The 13831-nt window shown below is 45.7% G+C and overlaps 1 protein-coding gene across 1 annotated transcript in view; it reads left to right on the forward strand.

Moving 5' to 3' along the window:
* The window catches only part of DOCK2 (dedicator of cytokinesis 2), a 1824799-nt gene that overhangs the window by 1626651 nt on the left and 184317 nt on the right, over positions 1-13831 (forward strand). The window contains exon 37 of the mRNA XM_085617853.1: positions 8915-9005. Within this exon, the coding sequence (XP_085473979.1) occupies positions 8915-9005 (91 nt within the window). The remainder of the gene's footprint in view (positions 1-8914; positions 9006-13831) is intronic.

Genomic DNA, 13831 nt, shown 5'->3' on the forward strand with positions numbered 1-13831 from the left:
TGCACACGACACTGCGTTTACATGTTCTTTCTTGAATAAACTGCTGACTCGAGACTTCCTTCAGACGAGTGCATTCTGTTGTTCCCATCCCAAGCTCTGCGCAGCGACCTTGGTCTGTACATGCTGTGACACACAGTCTGGAATTTTACACAATGCATGTTTTCCACTCTAGGTTGTTCGACCCACGATTTAGCCATGGCACACGCGCAGCTGCACATACCTGACAGTTGGTGCTTTTCATATCTCAGACGTCATGTTTATTATTCAGACCGAAGACGAGCCTTCCTGCGAGGAGACTCCTGATGCTCCTGTGATGTGATTTCACTAAGCTGATCTTTGAGGTATGGGGTCCCCTATTCAAGCCTGAGAGACCTTCTATGATGACATGATTGTGATATTGGCTACTTAGTTAAGGGAAGGTGGTAGTGTCCTCGGTATTTTCCGATTCGCTAAATACCACCTCGGTATTTTCCGATTCGCTAAATACCACCTCGGTATTTACCGATTCGGTGGATACCACCTCGGTATTTACCGATTCGGTGACTTCCGATTCGTATTTACCGAATGTTACCGAATCGGTAACTGTTACCGAATTTTTACCTACATATAACTTACCGGTTCTAATTTACCGATTCGGTACGGCTCGGTATTTATGAACCGGTAAAATTTATTTACCTACATGAGGCCCTTAGTATTAAGTAGTTGGGTTTATCAGTTGTGGCACTAAGACTGTAACAGCAAATATTTCAGTTCTCCATCATGCAACAAGTGGAAATTTATAGAGATAAGGAAATAAAGTAATTTTGGGGAAGTCCGACTTGGATGTGTAGAACAAAGAAGAATATATGAGCGGAAAGCATGATTAGGCAAATGAGGGAAAAGAGGGGATACTAGTTAGGGGGGGCGTGAGTAGGTAGTGTAAGGCCAGATCCTAGTGTTTGCCAGATACGCTTTATGTCCTGTTATTCCCTATCAGAAGAGGACTCAGGAGAAGTAGACTGATGTGAGGTGATATTTGGATACTATGCTATACGCTCTTTAACCCCTTGAGTGCCCGCCCCTTTCCCCGCCCTGTGCCGGCCGTTGCATTAGCGGGCGGGGTCTATGACGAGCTGGACTCGTCATGGGCACAGCGCAACCGCGGCCCATGATGAGTCCAGCTCGTCATGGGCACTCAAGGGGTTAAATTTGATTTGCATGGTGCCCCAGGCTGCTGCTATGAGATGTTTTCTTATTCTTTGGGCTTCCTCCCAATACAACGCAGAACTATTAGATTCACCTCAACAGAGCAAAGCTCAACACCACTGAAATAATGACAGAGCTGTTGTGTACGTCAATGCTAACATAGTAAAGCGTACACGCACCTTAAAGCTTTTCCTCCTTGGAAAAATACCCAGCACTGTTTCTTCCCATGAGTTGAGTGTTGTTAGCTCTTTAAGAGGGATGAGATATAACATTAGATATAGATAGAAAATTATGGAGACTTTCCCACCCTGAATGCATGCATCAAAGAAAACCAAGCCACCTTGCAGTAAGTGCACAGGAGATACACACAAGTATAACAAACAGGCGCATCAACCACTACTTGTTGTATAGATACAGCAACATAACAATGGAACCATCAGTAAGCCCATTCCATCTCACAAACTCAGTTCCGCTATAAACATGAGATGCACATGCTTAATTGAATCCTTTATAATGGCACTGTATTAGAGACAGTCTGTTGCTAGGGACTGGTGCAGTTCTTTTGCCCAAGGCAAGCCCATCTGCACCCATCTGCACCTGACCCATGCCCAGCACTGCAAACTCCTGTCCTTTGACCACTCACCCCAGCCCCATTTATTGACAGGAGCCTTCTCTGGCCACACCTGCCATTACTCCTGCACCTCCATCAACATTTCTGCCACAGAAACACAACACATGCCAGACACCCCAAATTCAGTCCCAGAAACCACTGACACCGAAACACATCACTCACTCAAATCCTCCTGTTCAAAATCTCTGGTTAAGCATGCCTATGAAATCTGGGACCCAACAAGTCCTAAAGCAGCATAGCCTTCATTCACAGAGAAAACATCAACTGCACTGCCATTTCAGCTGAAACCAACAACTAGCTGAAATATCTGACCTTCTAGAGCAACATTCCCAACACGTCACAATAGGAAATTCCCCCTCTATCAACCATGTGGAACCAGCTCCAACTTCCATACCATCCTCTCTGACTTTATCGCCACCTTGACACTGGAATCCAATGCCTTCACACTGCTCAGTGTTCTGAATTTCCACATAGGGAACCAGTCAGACACTCACTCTGCCAACCTCCAAAATGACTTCATGATCTTGAGCCCCACCCAACAAGTCAATTGCCCCATCCATAGGGCAGGTCTCTTCATCAATCTCATCTTCACTAACTTCCTCAGCATCTCAGTGTTCACACTTACACCTCTGACCTGGGCCAATCATTATCTCATCAAATTCAACATCCAACTACCCAAACAGGCTAAACTTGCGAGATTTTCAACGCGGGCAGTTGCAGCAGGTTGTGACCGCTCACGTTGAGAAAACTACTGCTCCCGTTGAGGAAGCTGCTGCTCAAGTAGAATATCTACTCGAGCTGCAGAAAACATCAGCACTCTCTGGCGCAATGCGTAGTGCCATTTGCGCTTATTTTACAGTGCAGGCCAAACTGCTCGCACTAAAAATCACTGTAAGCTGCACGATTTATCACACTCGGCCACTGGTGGAGCTAAGCATAGCACAGTAGAGTTTTTCTGGCACTTAGTGGAGTTGCTCAGAGTAAAACTCCACGAACTCCGTCCAGGCCTAGCTACCATACTATCGAGACTCCTTTTGCATGATCAGTACATGAGTTTATGGATGCATAGAGCTATTTGTCTATGGTTTTGTACCCAGAAGAAACTGAACAAATATTGTGCTAAAGATTCTGTCAAATGTTGGCAGAGGCAAATAAATATGAACATATTCAGAACTCCTATTCCATGAAACCTTGTTTGGAAATGAGTGAATCCAGGGGACATACTCTGTAATAATTGAAATGTGCAATTGAATCTCCAGAGTACGTGCCTAAGAGGCACTGATTACTTGATAGAACTATCCTGCTGAGATAGTATCTTGTGTCCTTCGAATAAAGATGCACAGTCCGCATCGACCGGCAGTGCTCTGCGTCGAGGAGCCATTAAGCAGGCCCTGCGATGCTTGCTCCTGCATCCAGATGCCCCGCGCTGGGTCAGTGCTGTTGAAGCCACCAATCAAGTGCTGTGATGCTGGCAATGATATGCATTGGGCTACGTTGGGTCAAAGAAGCCACCAGTGTAGGGCTGCTGTCTCGAAATGCATTGCACTGGGTCAGTGCTGGTGAAGCCGCCTATCAGGAGCTGCACTGATAGCACATCCTGCATCTTTAGTGTGAGAAAACTGTTTTTTTTGGATTTAGGGGGGGTGAAAATCTTTCTCCAGCAAAAACCACATTCCCTGTCAGGGTGCAACACAGCTTAACACTTTGGTAGCTTGAAAAAAGCGGTCAGACTTAACTTAGAGGCAATATATAAAGAATTTATTCAACTGAAAAATAAAAAAAATACAATAAAAACACAGCAGAAGAAAATCCCACACCAATCTTAGAGAAGCAGAGTAATCCTTAATTAACAAAATGACACCAAAAGGACATACAATCCAAAGAGTGGATCCAAAGATTTAGGTAAAATAGTGCTTTGAAGCAAATAGAGCTAACTACGGTTATTTGATCGTGCTGGACTAGGAGAAAGTCACAAGTTCGGGACAACGGCGATGGGGTCGCAGGCTGGGCACAAGACCAGGTGTGGCCTGCTGAGATAGCACCTTGTGTCCTTGGAATCCAAAATGCAAAGTCTGCATTGGCAGGTAGCACGCTGCGTCAAGGAGCCGTCGATTAGGAGCCAGGATGCTTGCCCCTGCATTGAGATGCTTCGCACTGGGTCAGTGTTGTTGAAGCCACTGATCGGTAGCTCTGATGCTGGTGTTGAGATGCATCGCACTATGTCGGGCTGATGAAATCACCAGCCTGGGGCTGCATCACTGAAACTTGCGTTGAGATAAGTTGTGCTGGGTCAGTGCTAGTGAAGTTGCCACTCAGGAGCTGCATTGTGAGGTCCGGTATTGAGATGTGACAGGATGCATCGTTTCTGATTAAACCACCAGCTTGGAGCTGAAGAAGCAAGGACTTGGGTCGGGATGAGTCACTCTGCATCGGTTCCTATGAAGTCGCCGGTCAGGAGCCTATTGTTATACCTATAGTTCAGAACTGGAGGCCAGGCGATTTGCCCTTGGAGACACCTGGTAGTCCTGGTTTCAAGCCACAAGGCAGGCCTCAGGCAGCAGGACTATGCTCAAACAGCTGGGTAGTCCTTCTTCTTGTAGAGTATGCAGGTTCAAGAGTATTCTGAAGAGTGGATCTGAGGGTCTTATTTTTATAACTGGTGTCAGCTTTGATTTAGGAGAAACCTCTAGACTTACCCCCACTCCTGATTCTGGAATTTCCTCCGCTTCCTTCCCTTGCCCAGGCCCCAAGATGTCTGGGCTGACAAAATGTTAGTGCAGAGGACTTTGTGAGTGCAGGCGTCAGCCCCTGTTGAAGTTCAAGTGTGGTGGGAGTCCCCACCCATCCTGTTAGTATGAACCATCCTGACCACACCTAAGCCCTATTGTCTCACTGAATGGGAGGAATACACTTAGGCCAAATGCCAATTACATCTAGTCATGTGACCCAGGACACAGGCTGCATGCACCAATTGGTTAGGACAAGAAAAGTAGTATTTTCAGAATTGTGAATTAAAGTCCGACTTTACCAATAAAGAGTATTTTAAATTACAACACGTTAGAGACCAAAGATGGCACTTCTTGTTTCTAAGTGAATCAATTTGGAAGCACCTGCTATTTTCACAACTATACTCAAACTCAGCTTGAAATTGATGATCAGTACCATTTACCAAGGGCTGATCAAGAGAGGGATGACAGTACACGCTTGGCAGCTTAATGGAATAAAGTGCTCTCTCAGGAGGTGCTTTCATTGGAAATATATCGGGCCTTGGAGGTGTGTGAGGAGGCTGTGCACTCAGCCAAGTTAAAATTACAGCAATTTAAGACTGTTTGTATGTTATAGTATACGCCAGAAAAGCTTATGAGATCAGTTGTAAATCTTATCCAGATAAAATTCACGGCCCCATGTGTGGTTGTTAAGCAGCAGATATTCTACACATCTCCTGCCTTTAAGGCAATTTGGGAGGACGTGTTTAAATTGGCTACCTCAAGTCTAGTATATGAACTCCAGCTAACTCCTACTAAAATAATGGTGGGTTATATAATGGAGTTTGCTACTGGGTTAAGACGGTTATTGTCCATACTAATAGTTTCAGCCAGAATCTGTATTGCCAGATCATGGGTTTCATTCATCCCTCTGCCTGCTGCTGAATGGTGGTTAACCATTAAAAAATACATGATGCCAAACAGGCGCTGCCTAGAGTGGGGTGTATTCCATCACTTATGAGATTTGACAGAATATGGGCATGGTTCAACTGGGATTTGTAGATTCAGGTGAGGAACGCCTATGGTCTTATGCACATGAATGTAAGCATTGCTTCTTTTTCTTTCTTATGTTGTACGTCCCATGCATTGCCTTCTGTAATGTACTGTATTTTTCTGTTGAATGCAATATTGATTATCCTTATGTATATCCATTGGATTGTCACAGGGGTTTGTGATCTGATGAATTCCAACTGCTATTTCTTTTTTCAAAAATTGTAATTAGTTTTCACTAAGATCTGGTTATCAGATCTTTTCGTCTTTTCTCTTCTTCTTTTTGATCTTTTTGATCTTGTTGATCCACCTCGTCTGCTCCAGGTTTTTCTTTTGTGTGCCCTGTCTATGGATGCTTTTCTCTTCTCCGACAGTCTTATCTTTTCTTCTTGATTTTGATTCTACAAAAGTGCTTTTATTAGAAACAGTTGAAGAAGAGCTGCTAGATCCAGAACTCATACTGCAGGAGTCTGTGTCTGTGTCTGAGCCACTGTTATTAAGTTACTCTAGTTCACTGCTGTATTCTTTTAATGATTTCGTTTTCAGCATTTTCAAATGATGCTCCTTATACCTCTTGGCAAGTATGTAAACCAGCCTCTTTTTAATTCACTTTTGTCTATTTACTTTTCTTTGTCTAATCTTCAGCATTCACTTGATATTCTATTTTCCACTTCCTTCTGCGTCCACTCCATGTTTCTTCATCTTGTTTTGCAATCGTTTTCTTTAAAACTGCAGTAGGTTTTTTCAATGTCTTTTACCATCTTGAGGTTTTTCTTCATTCAAATCATCAGTAATTGGAAATATGCATTTCTACAAACCGCTTCACATAATTTTCTCTTCTAAATATTGCATTAATGTTGGTGGCTCATACCCTTTCCAGGCCTGCAGCTGTGTTGCTGAATCTTTAAGCAAACCTCTTGATCATGACTATTATCCTCTTATTACATCTTGCTATAATCCATTGACCCTGATGGAAAAGAAGTTCACTTTTGGATTCCACACTGTGGGCTTCTTTATTAAGCAGGTGGCTAAGGCACTTCAGTTAGAGATAATGCACTAAGCACCTTGAGTGGAACAAATGGCTGAGTGGTAGCTAATCAATCGAGTTCTGTGAGTCCTTGAAGAAACATCTCTTCAATTAATCTTCAGGTAAAACCTCTGTTTGCATTAAACACTTCAAAAACACTTTTTGCTTGTATTTGCATTATATGCTAGATACTCCTTACCTATTTCCTGCTACCTCTTGAAAACATGCTAAAGCAGCTTCCAGTCTGCATTAGCATGCACAAACACAACAAATAAAATACAAATAAAATGAAACAACTTGCTTCAAAGGAATGACCACCAGTGGGAATGCGTCTTAAGGCACCATGATTTTTTTTATATGTCTGCCTCCTACTATAACTTGTTCAACCTCTTTCTGAAATGTTCTGTGGCACAGATATCACCTTGCAAGTGTTTTAATCCTTTTCCTGGTAAAGATGGCTAAGACTAAATGCTTCAGTAGCAGCGATTCCTGAAAGTGTTCCAAAATCATCCATTACTTTTCCTAGGTAAACAGATCTTCCTTCTAAATTATCTCAAACATTCGCTCAGTGATGGACATCTGCTATTCCTTGCCTTTCGCCTTGGACATTCTGTACCAAGACCACCCACTTGCCAACAGTGAACCGAATATCTCCTGCTGCAAGAGTGATCTATGTGCTGTTGCCTTTGGGTCTCCAGTATCAGTGAGCAAAGTGTGACAGTCACATATAGCAATGTTTGTAAGGTTACCATCAACTGGTATAAATCTACAGCAATCTAAGTCAAATAGATTTCTTTTTACCATAGTCACTAGCCACTAGCCACTAGCCACTAGAGGTAAAAACGTATTTACCATTGTGCTCTAATTAACATAATGGCAATGGCTTGATTCCAAAGCAAGTATATGTATCGTATCAGTGGTTATACTTGCATGATAAGGCCTAAGGCTTTAATGAAAAGATTTCATACAATGCAATATTGGTTGTGATGTCTCAGTCTAATAGCAAATGAAAAATGAACATGTCAGAAAATTGCTTTCTTGGTAGTGGTGGGAGACAAGAAGAGAAAATAAATAATAATCATTACATATTTGAGTACACAGGCAGAGAGGAAGTAAATCATACTGTTATGGATAATAAAATGTATGTATAACACTGTTCATATAAATGAGGTAATAACTGAAGATAATGCAAAGATTAAGAGCATTAAATTAAAACACTCACACCATGATGCTAGGTGATTTTAATTCTAAATAGAATTCACAAGAATTCAAAAGCAAAATATAAAGATTAATAACCAACATCAGAAGACAAAATGATAGAGAGTAAAGTTGATTTCAGTTGCTGAACACTTACATAGTGGAATTTATGCCATAGAATCTATAGTCACTGAGAGTGATTATGAGAGAATTGGAAAGAATAGAATGCAAATCAAGACAGTGGGAGAGAAAGTCAGAGGTATAAAGTGATACAGTAAAGGAGAGCTAAATTAATCACAACACATACCTTTTCCAGAATGGAGTGGATAGCACTGTCTCACAAAAGAGTCTTCAATCTATTTCTAATGCACCCCAGATCTTTGAATATCTTAGTACCTGATGGTTCATTTGAATGATTTTTAATATGTAAGTTGTGGCCATCAGATGTAAGGGCAATTAGATGGTTGCCCTTTGCATTTTCTACAGAGGTATTAAACCCAAAAAGATTGTGTGATTTATTTTTTTGATGTCTGCCATTCATTGTGCTTCTGTGCTTTCTCAAATTTCCACAATGTTCACACACAACTAATGGTTATATACTCAACCAAGGTATGCACAATGGCTACATACATTTTGCCTTTTAGATTCTAAATAGCTGAATGAAAATACACCACATTATAATTATACAAAATATTACGACATGCATGTGAAAACTGATGTCGTTACATATGTCTATAGTTCTTACTCTCAAAGAGACAACTTTCAATTGGAAGTGCAATATTGAAGTTAAAAAACACTTATGTTAGGGTCACCTGTAATATCAATCCCTTGACCAAAGTGCACCAAATTTGGAAAGATCAGTTTCAGATCTCTTAGCACATTTTAAATTGTTTACTCCATGTTTGTCGAATGGGTTCTAAGTTATGAGTGAAGCAAAACAGTTTTTTCCCATATAGTGTTTATTCAACCTTAGCTGCAAAGGGCACCTCAGTATACTTTATTGTGATTAATTTTAGGCTTTTCTCTACATTTATTTTTTTGAATTTGTGTTATATTGATATGTGAGTGCAATGTTGATATTTTATATTTTCCACACTGACTTTTCTTTAAATCTAATAGATACTTGTATAAATTGAGAGACCTTCATTTAGAACGTGAGAACTTCACTGAAGCTGCCTACACTCTTCTGCTACATACAAAACTCCTAAAGGTAAGAGTAATGATCGTTCTCCATTTTAAGAAAAATACCATATCTGTTGATATTTAAGAACTTTTACTCAATGAGTAGTATGCCATCAAATGTGCAACCTGGTAGTCACTACCATTCTACTGTGCATAGCTAGACTCACAAGTCTTTATTGATTTTTTTTTTTAACTTATTTTTATTGCCATTTTCATATTTCACACATTGTACATCATACATAATCTTCAAATAGTCATATCAGATTATACATCCAGCAATGGTATTCAGCAACTGTATGCACCGCTGATTCGTAACCAGGAAGCATGAACAATGTATAGAGATATCATGTGGTTTATATCCTATTGTCTCGGGTTCCATATATGGCATAGAAACTGGGGCGTAACACAGGCATGAACTAGGGGATGGGTATGGAAGAACGCACCCAGTCACACTAGTGAGGATATGCAGCGTCGTATGGACAAGGCACCTCTGACAGTCATGTTTGCCTATCCTAGTTGGTGCGTCCGAGAACTGCGGTAGTATACCTGATGCTAGAGCTTGTTATGAGCTTGCGCAGTCGGGGTCCCGAGAAATCAGTTGGGTAGGGTCTGTGACTGTTTGCGTTGGACTGACCAGGTAGATGAGTCGTCAGGTGGGTCCGCCCCCGGGGAGAGCTGCCTAAACTGGTACAATAGCATGGCCCATTCCATTGATATAGGGTACTTGCGAGTCCCTTTCACCTCCTCCTCCCGTAACGTCTCCTCCTCCGCCGCCACCCATTTGTGCATAGCTCCCACCCACGCCGCCAACGGTGGACCGGTGGGGGAACGCCAATGCATGGCGATGCTGCGTTTGGCCAAGAGCACCGCAAGGGAGAGGAAGCGAGTCTGCACCTTGTGCTGCTTACTTGCGCGGAAGATGCCTATGGCGCCGGCCTCCCAAGTGTTCATACAAGTTAGCCCAGTGAGGGTACCCAAAGCAGTGTGAATGTGGTGCCAGAAAATGTTAATGACGGAGCAACTCCAAAACATATGTCGGAAGTCTGCATTCCGCTCATGACATCTGGGGCATAGGAACTGAGTGTCAGGGTAGAATCGTTGGAGGCGTGCAGGTGTTAGATAGGCCCTGTGTAGGATGTAATATTGAATGTTTTTAAAGTGTGCATTTCTAGAGATCTTCTTAGGGTATCTCAGAGCTCTCTCCCACTCCCCCTCATGGAGCACCCGCCCGATTTCCGCCTCCCAGGTGGCTCGTAGGGTCTCTAATGGCTTACTAGTCAGTTCCCGTATGGCTTTATAAAGCCATGTAGTTAGGTGGTGCCCTGCTCCCATGCGTAGAATCGTGTGGAGAACTGGATGCGTGGGTGGTTCCCCTTTGCTTAGGTCCTGATACGGTCGGTAGCTATCGTTGGCGGTGAAGCAGGAATTGTCCTGGGGGAGATCGTACTCCTCCACCAGGCAATGGAACGGTCGTAGTTGCCCGTCCTCTGTTAAGCCACAGCTCGTCCATGTGCGAAGCGTGCTATTTGTGTAGTAGTGTTCCCGTTTGGGCCATCCCGCCAAGGTAAGTAGAGGGGAGTACAACGGAGACCTGGGGGACATGCGGTGTATCCGCAGCATGCACCTACGCGCCACTGACACCTGTAGAGGGTGTGTGCGCTTTGGATGGGTGCCAGGAAGGAGCAGGCGACGGATCTCCGGAACCGATATCCGTCCCGTGACGGTATGAGTTTCTACATTGTGCCTGTCTGCCGTCAAATGAGACAGCCATTGCAGTTGTGCTGCCAAGAAGTAGGCCTCGAATGAGGGGGCTCCCAAGCCACCCTGCGTGGTGGGTAGCTGCAGTTTTGTCAGGGCTATTCTGTGTCTGGCGGACCCCCAAATGAGCGCACTGAGAAGGGAGTCTAGGTCCTGAAAAAAAGCTCTGGGCGGGATTACTGGCAGGTTGGTAAAGAAATACAGCAATCTTGGAACCATGATCATTTTGGCCAATGCCACTCTCCCAATTGGAGCCAATGGAAGACTCTTCCAGAATCCGACCATGGCCCTAATACTCGCCAGTGCCCTGCCATGGTTACCCTCAAACATATCTGTGGGGGAGCGGTAAAGACGGATCCCAAGATATCGGGGGGCCTCCGCGCTCCAGGGCACTCGCTGAGTTCCTAGGCGAACCTCCTGTGAGGGCAGTTCCGGATGCAGCGGATATATTGTGGATTTATTCCAATTCACCCGTAGCCCCGAGGCCGCGGCAAATTCCGTCAAAGTTTCCCATAGGGGGGTCAGGTCGTCCGCGATGTCCCGCACATAGATCAGCAAGTCATCAGCGTATAAGGAAACACTATGCACTGTGCCTGCTATCGGGATGCCCCAGCTCTCCCCTTCCCGATGGAGTCGTATGGCGAGAGGCTCCACCGCCAGAGCAAAAAGCAGAGGGGATAACGGGCAGCCCTGTCGCGTGCCCCTCTGAACCGCAAACTCCGTCGATATGCACCGGCCTAGGCGTACCCGTGAGGTCAGCCCAGTGTACAGTAGGCACGTATAAGCTAGGAGGGTGGGCCCAATGCCCACTCGCTGCAGCACCGAGAACAAAAACTGCCATGTGAGGGAATCGAAGGCCTTCTCGAGATCTAAGATGAGACAGGCCGCTCGAGGGTATATCCCCCGTACCTGATCCTGGATGTGGAAGACCCGACGTATGTTCTGGGACGTGCATCTGCCGGGTATAAATCCGCACTGATCCGGGTGGACCAGGGAACGTATGATTTGCACATATCTCTCCGCCAGTGTCTTCCCGAAGAGTTTGCAATCTGCGGACAACAGCGATATTGGACGATAGGAGGCCACTTGCTGTGGGTCCCTATGTGGTTTCAGGAACGTCACAATTACGGATTCTCGCATGGATTTCGGCAGTTCTCCCTTCTTCAGCGCCGCCGCAAACACCTCCACCAATCGAGGGACTAGGTGCACTGAGAATGTCGTGTAATATTCGAGGAGGAACACATCCAGTCCCGGAGCCTTATTTCGGGACAGGGCATGCAGGGCTCGTGTCACCTCCGTCGAGGCTATTACGGCGTCTAACGCCTCCTTCTCCGTCCTCGTGATCGTTGGGATAGGTAGAGGATCGAGAAATCGATCTACTATAGTTTGCAGGGTAGAGGCGGGGTCGCTATATGTCTCAGCATAGTAGTCGCGGAAGGCCCCAAGAATTCCCGCCTGGGAACGCACTAACACTCCCCCAGGGTCAAGTATCTCGGTGATGGGTTTGACTTCCGTGTCCTGCCTGGCCAGCCACGCCAGTAGAGTGCCCGTCTTGTCTCTCGCTCTATGCATCCGTGTAGCGTATGATCAGAAGTTGTACTTTCGTCAGTCCGCGGAGGCAGCTTGGTAGGCAGTTTTTGCCTCGGCTATACGCCGTGTCTCCTCTTCGGACGTAACGTCCCATTTGGTGAGGGTCGCCAAGAGATGCTCCGCAGTGGTAAGGGCCTGTTCTTGACTCCCGTTATTTGCTTCTAGCACTCTCCCCGGGCCACCACCTTAAACGCATCCCACTCCACTACCCTGGATGATGCTGTACCCGAGTTGCGTGTGAAATAGTCTTGGATGCTACTCTCCTGATCGTGCCGAAAGATCTGGTCCGATAGGCAGTCCCGCGGTAAGCGCCACGTGGGAACCGGCGGGTGTGGGGCCGCCAATGTAACTGGAGAATGTGAGCATCATGATCAGAGACGATCCTGCCCAGGTAGTCCGTGTGGGCAATCCTGGGCAGTATAGCCGTCGAGCATAAGAAACGGTCAAGACGGACGCGCAAATTGTGTGGGATGGAGTGAAAGGAATACAAGCGGACCAGGGGGTGGCGCATTCGCCAAGCATCGGTGAGTGACCAGTGTGTAATCCAAGCCCGGAATCTGTCAGCTTGCTTATGCGCTGGAGAATGCGGGGGAGGCGGGTGCGAACGGTCCAGGTTCACGTAGAGTGTGCAGTTATAGTCTCCTCCCAGGACCCATGGTATGGAAGCGAATGGGGCAAGGACCCCTGTGAGATGGTCCCAAAATGTGTCCTGTTCTACATTTGGGGCATAAATGCTACCGAGAAGCACTACCTGCCCGTCCAATAGACCCTCCAGCAGCGCATATCTACCGTCTTTGTCGACCACCCTCCGAAGCTCCTGAAAGGGATTTCCCGGCCGCACCCAGATCAATGCCCCTCGTGCATACGCCGAATAGGTTGTGGCGCATATGAGACCCCTCCATTTCGACTGCAGTTTCCCGACCTCTTTCGCAATGAGGTGCGTCTCTTGTAAAAAAGACTATCGGGGGGTCGTGACGCTTTGCATAGGAGTACACCGCATATCGTTTGCGCGGAGTGTGGAGCCCCCTAACATTCAGGGTGAGGATGGTAATATCAGTGTGTGGCGTATGAGGTGTCATGTTTTTGTACCTATGCGCCATGCGCGGGGACTACGCCTATTGGGGTGTGCAAAACTCGGTCGCTCTAGCTGGCTAAGGGTGTCTGTATCCCCCGACGCTGTGTAAGCATGAGTAGGAGATGGCTGGATCCCTATCATTCCATATGGGGGGTGGGAAAAGTGTTGAACTGGGGCAGACAACAGAACAAACGGGGTCGGGGAACATTCCCAATGCCTAGGGTCCATCGCCAAGGACGATGCGTCCAAACCTGTTTACCCAATTAAGGGGGGTACAACAATAGAAGAAGGGGGTGGCGGTGCATACGTACTGGCCAGAAACGAATCGGGCCATTAGTAGGGAAAATGGACGTTGCTCCTGCTGTAGCAGGTAACAAGATTGAGGTCGGGGTTCGGCAGGTGGGGGAGAAAGTGTACTTAGCTCAATGGTA

The sequence above is a fragment of the Triturus cristatus genome, chromosome 7 (assembly GCF_964204655.1).
Source record: "Triturus cristatus chromosome 7, aTriCri1.1, whole genome shotgun sequence".
In the NCBI taxonomy this organism is placed as follows: Eukaryota; Metazoa; Chordata; class Amphibia; order Caudata; family Salamandridae; genus Triturus; species Triturus cristatus.